The 7,876-nt window shown below is 38.3% G+C and overlaps 1 protein-coding gene across 1 annotated transcript; it reads left to right on the top strand.

Moving 5' to 3' along the window:
* Positions 1 to 6,562: 6,562 nt before the first annotated feature.
* Positions 6,563 to 7,510, top strand: FOXR2 (forkhead box R2). Its single transcript, XM_025988401.1, has one exon. The coding sequence runs from the start codon at positions 6,563 to 6,565 to the stop codon at positions 7,508 to 7,510; it is 948 nt and encodes a 315-aa protein (XP_025844186.1).
* The last annotated feature ends 366 nt before the right edge of the window (positions 7,511 to 7,876 follow it).

The following is a 7,876-nucleotide window of genomic DNA, read 5'->3' on the forward strand; positions in this document are numbered from 1 at the left end:
GATTTCTGTTCATGTCTTTTGCTCATTTCATGACTGGATTGTTTGTTTCTTTGCTGTTGACTTTAATAAGTTCTTTATAGATCTTGGAAACTAGCCCTTTATCTGATACGTCATTTGTAAATATCTTCTCCCGTTCTGTAGGTTGTCTTGTAGTTTTGTTGACTGTATCCTTTGCTGTGCAAAAGCTTCTTATCTTGATGAAGTCCCAGTAGTTCATTTTTGCTTTTGTTTCTTTTGCCTTCGTGGATGTATCTTGCAAGAAGTTACTGTGGCTGAGTTCAAAAAGGGTGTTGCCTGTGTTCTCCTCTAGGATTTTGATGGAATCTTGTCTCACATTTAGATCTTTCATCCATTTTGAGTTTATCTTTGTGTATGGTGAAAGAGAGTGGTCTAGTTTCATTCTTCTGCATGTGGATGTACAATTTCCCAGCACCATTTATTGAAGAGACTGTCTTTCTTTCAATGATAATCTTTCCTCCTTTATCGAATATTAGTTGACCATAAAGTTGAGGGTCCACTTCTGGGTTCTCTATTCTCTTCCATTGATCTATGTGTCTGTTTTTGTGCCAGTACCACACTGTCTTGATGACCACAGCTTTGTAGTACAACCTGAAATCTGGCATTGTGATGGCCCCAGCTATGCTTTTCTTTTTTAAAATTCCCCTGGCTATTCGGGGTCTTTTCTGATTCCACACAAATCTTAAAATAATTTGTTCTAACTCTCTGAAGAAAGTCCATGGTATTTTGATAAGGATTGCATTAAATAAGTAAATTGCCCTGGGTAACATTGACATTTTCACAATATTAATTCTGCCAATCCATGAGCATGGAATATTTTTCCAACTCTTTGTGTCTTCCTCAATTTCTTTCAGAAGTGTTCTATAGTTTTTAGAGTATAGATCCTTTACCTCTTTGGTTAGGTTTATTCCTAGGTATCTTATTGTCAACAAGATACTAGCCAATAGGATCCAACAACACATTAAGAAAATTATTCACCATGACCAAGTAGGATTTATCTCCGGGACACAGGGCTGGTTCAACACTCGTAAAACAATCAGTGTGATTCATCATATCAGCAAGAGAAAAACCAAGAACCATATGATCCTCTCATTAGATGCAGAGAAAGCATTTGACGAAATACAGCATCCATTCCTGATCAAAACTCTTCAGAGTGTAGGGATAGAGGGAACATTCCTTAACATCTTAAAAGCTACCTACAAAAAGCCCACAGCAAATATCGTTCTCAATGGGGAAGCACTGGGAGCCTTTCCCCTAAGATCAGGAACAAGACAGGGATGTCCACTCTCACCACTGCTATTCAACATAGTACTGGAAGTCCTAGCCTCAGGAATCAGAGAACAAAAAGACATTAAAGGCATTCAAATTGGCAAAGAAGAAGTCAAACTCTTCCTCTTCGCCAATGGCATGATACTCTACATAGAAAACCCAAAAAGCCTCCACCCCAAGATTGCTAGAACTCATACAGCAATTTGGTAGCGTGGCAGGATACAAAATCAAAGCCCAGAAATCAATGGCATTTCTATACACTAACAATGAGACTGAAGAAAGAGAAATTAAGGAGTCAATCCCATTTACATTTGCACCCAAAAGCGTAAAATACCTGGGATTCCAGGATTATAACCTGAGCCAGCAGGTGCTCAACCACTGATTCACCCAGGTGCCCCATAAGCCTAACTTTTAAAATTGATTTTTATTGATAATCTGAATATTCCTTATCAATTGAAGAATTAAATTTCCTAAAAGTTTTAAAGTGTAAATGCAAATTTAACATGACTTTTTTGTAAACACTTCAGTCAGCTTGAATAGCATTTGAAACCTACACAAATGCGATGATTACAGATGTATTCATGGTCTTACATTTAAGCCTATTCTAAAATATGAATACCAAGGTTTATTTCTTCTTTATTTGTACCCTTAAATTTTTCCTTTTTAAAGGTGTTACACTTCTCTTGATATATTACTACAATTTCAGTAATTTTATTATTTTTACATTTTCTTAGGATCTAAATAATCTCACCCAATTGAGAGGAAAAGAGAAATATCATCTTGGAAAAGCTGAGGTAACAGAGTATGGGTTATCAATAATTGGTTCTTTGGGGCCTTGTAGGACATAGTTCAATCTTAACCATGAGACATTGGCTAAAATCCTTTTAATAATAATGTTTTGTTTGTTATTTCATGTCATTTCTGGTTATCTGTCATGGAGTGTTAATTTTTTGGTTAATTTTTTGGTCTTTAACAAGAATAAACATTTCTTAATTTTTGCGTGTTGGTAGTACCTATTATCCCATATTTTTGCTATACTTACTAGTTTGTTAGTACTATTAAAGTTTATTGTTTATTTGTATTTATTATAATTAGTAGGACTTTCTAAATAATTCATTTCTTAGAAGATTAGACATTGAGTCTTCCTAGGTAGTTCTCTTCTTTTCACTATAATTTTAGCCATCCTGCAAAACCTTGTTGGACCTATTTCTGCCTGATTATTACTATGTTTGACCATTGGTGCTACTCTGTTTTACTAGATATACATGGATGATGGTCTATGTGTGAATTAGGAAAAAAGTTGGCCTCTTTAAGAAAATGTGAGTTGTGGCCACAAGGCAACTGGATGGCTACTGTTTATGAATTAGAAAGAAGCACTTCCTATGGATTAATATATCCCCAGCATCAGTTTGTATGGTTTGGAAACAGCTAAGACAGCTTACAACTATATGCAGTACCCATTGGTGTGGTACCTCTTTTCTGGAAACACATACGGTTTACTCATTGTTTCTCATGCATTCTTTCCTGCTTACCCTCCAATAGAAATAAATACATTATCTATACTTTATAAACATTGACTTAAAATGAAAAAAGCCCATAAAAATAAATTTATAAAAATAAAGAATTAAAATTAAAATTAAAAAAAAGAAAATTTAAAAAAAGAAAAAAATGCCCATGAACATTTGAGAGTTTCCTATATAAAAACAGGAAAATTTCAATATCCTATGGCATTTGCTCTTTTTTGGTTGTAATTACATTTTAAAAGAATTTGAGATACTTTTGTGTACTCATGGCCCTTTACAGATTAAATCAGTTTCAATTAATCATAATATATGTGTCAAAAAGTCACAGTTTGGTAGCAAGAGCCCCTGAAAGTTGACTTTCCATCCTGTTAATACTGGCACTGACATTCTTGAAAGCTTTTTTGTTTGTAACAAAAGGATTTATTTATTAGATGTATCTGATTTTTTTTTCCTTTCCCAAAACATGTATCAACTACTCTCCTTATGAGTTCTTTTAGTAGAGACCAAAGTCTGGGCACAGAAATGCTTTTGGAAATTGATGGCATGCAAAAATGTTACTTCTGTTGCTGCTGCTGTTGGGCCAATATTGTGTATGTCTGTGTGTAAAGGAGAGAACAAACATAAACATACACACACGGGAAAATAGATTTCTTTTTTTAAGTTTTTATTTATTTATTCATGAGATACACAGAGAAAGGCAGAGACATAGGCAGAGGGAGAAGCAGGCTTCCTGCAGCGAAGCAGATGCTCAACCACCAAGCCACCCAGGCGCCACTGGAAAATACATTTCTAAGGTTATTATGTCTCTCCACTTTTTCCAACTGATTATGTTGTTGTACCTGTCTTGCTTATTAATTGATTTCATCAATCACTAACACTTTTACCTTTTAACACTTGGAATGGATGGGAGCCTGAAAGTCAGTATACTCACCCACAAATATGAGTTTAAATATTTTTCCTAAGCAAATGCAAAAGTCTCCAGGCTCCTTTTTTAAAGCACACTTAAGAAACAAGTTACCAAGCATTTGGTTGCCACGCGATAGCCTGTTCCCCATGTCTCTACTCTTAGGTTACATGTTTTTAAATCTTAGGTCAAGCAACTCTTATGGGGAACACTTCTAATTTCTATTATTTGGGTTAGGTTTTCCTTCTCTATTCTGTCCTAGTATAGTGTCTAGCACCCATTATACTGTACTATAATTTTTTTCTTTACTTGTCTGTCTTCCTCTGTTAAGCTATGATATTCTCATGAGTTGTGTCTTACTGATCTGCCAGACCTATTACATATGCTTGAAACACAGTAGATGACCAATACCTATAATAGTAAACGCTTTAATGAGGCGCAAAGAAATAACATACACAATGATAGCCTGGTTTTACTAGCCAGTCTCTAAATATTGGATTGTGTTCCCTGGTGAAAATAAAAGAGAAATTTTGTAACACCAGAGCTCCCATTTATGGGATAAGGGACTACTGAGAACCAAAATGATACCAGACTCTGGAATCGTCATAATAAGCTGATTATTTCAGGCTAGTCCTCTGCTTTACTCAGGTCAGTGCTCCACTGGGAAAGGGCATCCATTAATACTCTCCCTATGGAAAGGTAGAAGCAACATTTTTATTAGAAAAGGTTTCTTGAGTCTTAAAAGATGAGTAGAATTTAGTCAAACCAAGGCAAATGAGAGTAGGTCATCCAGGTAGAAGTGCCAATCTGAGCAAGAAAACAGACAAATGATGGGAGCAGAGTGTGAAAATCCCAGAAATTCAGTGTTTCTAGGATGTGAAGTATGGAGCAAGGAAGCTGAAGTGATAAATTAGTTTGGAAAGGTAAAAGGAAGTAGTATTCTGGAGGGCCTTTTATGCTGCATTAAGTGATATTCTATTTTGTAGTAGAGAAACAGAAGAGGGACGCCTGGGTGGCTCAGCGGTTGAGCCTCTGCCTTCAGCTAAGGGCATGATCCAGGAGACCCGGGATCGAGTCCCACATCGGGCTCCCTGCCTGGAGTCTGCTTCTCCCTCTGCCTGTGTCTCTGCCTTTCTCTGTGTGTGTGTGTCTCTCATGAATAAAAAAAAGAAACAGAAGAGATCAGAATAGTGAATAAAAACGTGCTCTGGAGACAAGCTGCCTAGATTTGAACTCAGTTCTGCTTTCTACTCACTGTGTGACCTAGGGTTTTTGTTCCTTACATTTCCTTTGTAAAGGGAGAATAATTAGAGTACCTATTTCATAGGGTTGTTTTGAGTATTAGTGAGTTATATTATATATAGTGCTTAGAACATTCAATAAGTATTAAGTTGATGGTGTTGTTTTCTAAAATATTTTATTTATTTATTCATGAGAGACACAGAAAGAGAGAGAGAGAGGCAGAGACATAAGCAGAGGGAGAAGCAGACTCCTCGCAGGGAGCCCAATGTGGGACTTGATCCTAGGACTCTGGGATCATGCCCTAAGCCAAAGGCAGATGCTCAACCACTGAGCCATCCAGGTGTCCCAGTTGATTGTGTTTTTATTAAACTTTACATATATACATACATGTGTATGTATAGTAAAACATCACTCTGGCAGAATGGAAGATTCTTTTGAATAGAATAGGACAAGAGAGTGGGAAAACAATAGGGGAATTAGTATGTCCCTCCAGTAGCTTTTGTTGACATTTGTTGGATATTTTTGAGGTATATTCTTGTGTTATGGTTTTAACAAAATCACATACTTTATAAATGGATTTTGTGCAGACTCAAGTGATATCTTTCTATTTTCCATTTTCCTAAGAACGGCTTTGGGATTAACTTACTGGAGAGCCAAACTCTGGAGTTTTCAGAACTTGCACATCATAGCTTTTTTGGTCCTACTGTCTTCACAGTATAATTCAAACCTCAGTTCCTGAGAAGGTGACCTGGAGAGAGTGAGGCCAGCTGTTTTCAGAGTAGGGTTGAAAATAACAGCACGATTGAGTTCTAGCATGGAACTGAGACTAATGGTGATTATCTTCTAATGGTTAACCACTTTACTCTAAAATATGGGTTACATATATTGCTGCCTCATTTGTAAGGTATGTTGAATGTGATCAAGAAGCAGTAGGTATAATGAAAGAATTAGAAAACTTGGAACTGTGGATCTAGCTATATTACTTAGATATGTAGTCTTAAATATCCTGTAGATCTCAGTTTCCTTGTCTGTAACATGGGGTTAATGATACCCTCTATATTATCTTGCAGGGCGGTCATGAGAATCAATTGAGATCAACTATGTGAAAGCTCTTGGCAAAAGGCACTTAAAAGTGGAATGATTTTTTAAATCATTTAAGAACAACTCAGAAATATAATATGATCTGTACACCTGTTTGTTCCCTAATTAAATGAACCTAGAAAGAGTTGAAAGATATGCCCATCAACTTGTTATGCAAATCACCTTAGTTGGCACATAATTCAAAACATGTAGATCCTTGTGCAGGGACTCCCTGCTTCCAACAGAAGTTCGGGAATTCTACTTTGAACTTTTTTTCCTACTAAAAAGCTTGTTTTAGTTACTTCTCTGCTTTGAGTTCTGTTGTAGAACACTGAGACTTCTCCAAGTTCGACCACCAATCAATGAGGTATCCATACGCCTTTTTCTAGTACTTCTAACAGGCCTCCTGATAAGGTCCCCAGATGAGATATAAGGCATCAAAAACAGTGCCCCAACAACGGCTTTGAAAAGTACCTCAGATTTCTGTCCCTTTAGAAATCTCTCTCTACCTACCTCTCTACTAAAGATGGACATAAAACTAAAAAATCCTGATTTCTGGTACAGTCTCCATGGCCAGGTCCCAGGGCTGCTGGACTGGGACATGGGGAATGAATTGTTCTTGCCCTGCACCACAGACCAATGCCACTTAACTGAGCAGAACCTTGCCCAATATAGACTCCGAGTAATGGAGCCCCCAAAGGTGCCTCAAGAGAGGAGAACTAGTCCAGACAAAGATGGTCCTGACTCTGAACCTAACCTGTGGATGTGGGTAAATCCCAACATCATGTGCCCCCTTGGCAGCCAGGAGACCCTAAATCCCAGTAAAGAAAAGGATCTGACAAGCATGCTTCCTTACCCTCAGCCACTCCCAAAGAATGAGTCTAACTGCTCAAAGGCCACAGTGATGGAATCCCTGACAGCTTCCTCCAGCAAGAAATCTTCCCCACAGAAGCGGTTCATCTATCCTCCCAGTGACTGGGAGCTCACAAAAGAAGAAACCGAGGAACAAGAGAACAAATGCTCTGTGTCCCTCCAATCCCCTAACAAAAGGGAGTGCTTCCAGAATCAGAAGCTATGGCAAGGCAACAGCCAGGAGAGGAAGTCCTGGCCCCGGCCTCCACTCAATTACAGTCACCTAATTGCCCTGGCATTAAGAAACAGCCCACCCTGTGGCCTTAATGTGCAAGAGATCTACAATTTCACCCGGCAGCATTTCCCCTTTTTTTGGACAGCTCCAAATGGCTGGAAAAACACCATCCGCCACAATCTCTGTTTCCTGGGCAGCTTTGAGAAGGCACCAGTCAATCTTCAGAATGGGACCCATGTAAAGCCACGGTCTGGCCTCTGGAGGCTTACTGAAGAGGGACACCGCCGCTTTCAGGAGGAGACTCGTGCCTTAGCCTCTGCTCGGAGGGAGAGCATCCAACAGTGCATGAGCCAACCAGATGTGATGACTTCCCTCTTTGGCCTTTGAAGTACCATTTCTCCCTTTTTGGAACATTGCCCTCCTTACTGAGCCCACCTTTGCCCGGATTGGCCTTCATTAATCCCTCAGCCTGCCCTGCCTGGTAGGTGAAAAGACTACATTTAGCTACAGCTACAAGAATAGTATTAAATAAAATGAGAGGTTGATACAGAGGAGGTAGAGCTTAAATCCAGGTAGAGAATCGTGGAAAGTTGCATGAGAACAGTGGTAGTTGTTATGCATTTTAAGCAGAGGCAAGAAAACTTAGTAATAATAGCATGGAAGTTAAGGAGAGAGGACATATTTTACAAGAAAATGAATTCTGTTTACTGGAGTGTATATTCACATATGAAAGCAAATGGTGGAGTACAAAAC

This window comes from Vulpes vulpes, chromosome X (assembly GCF_048418805.1).
Source record: "Vulpes vulpes isolate BD-2025 chromosome X, VulVul3, whole genome shotgun sequence".
In the NCBI taxonomy this organism is placed as follows: Eukaryota; Metazoa; Chordata; class Mammalia; order Carnivora; family Canidae; genus Vulpes; species Vulpes vulpes.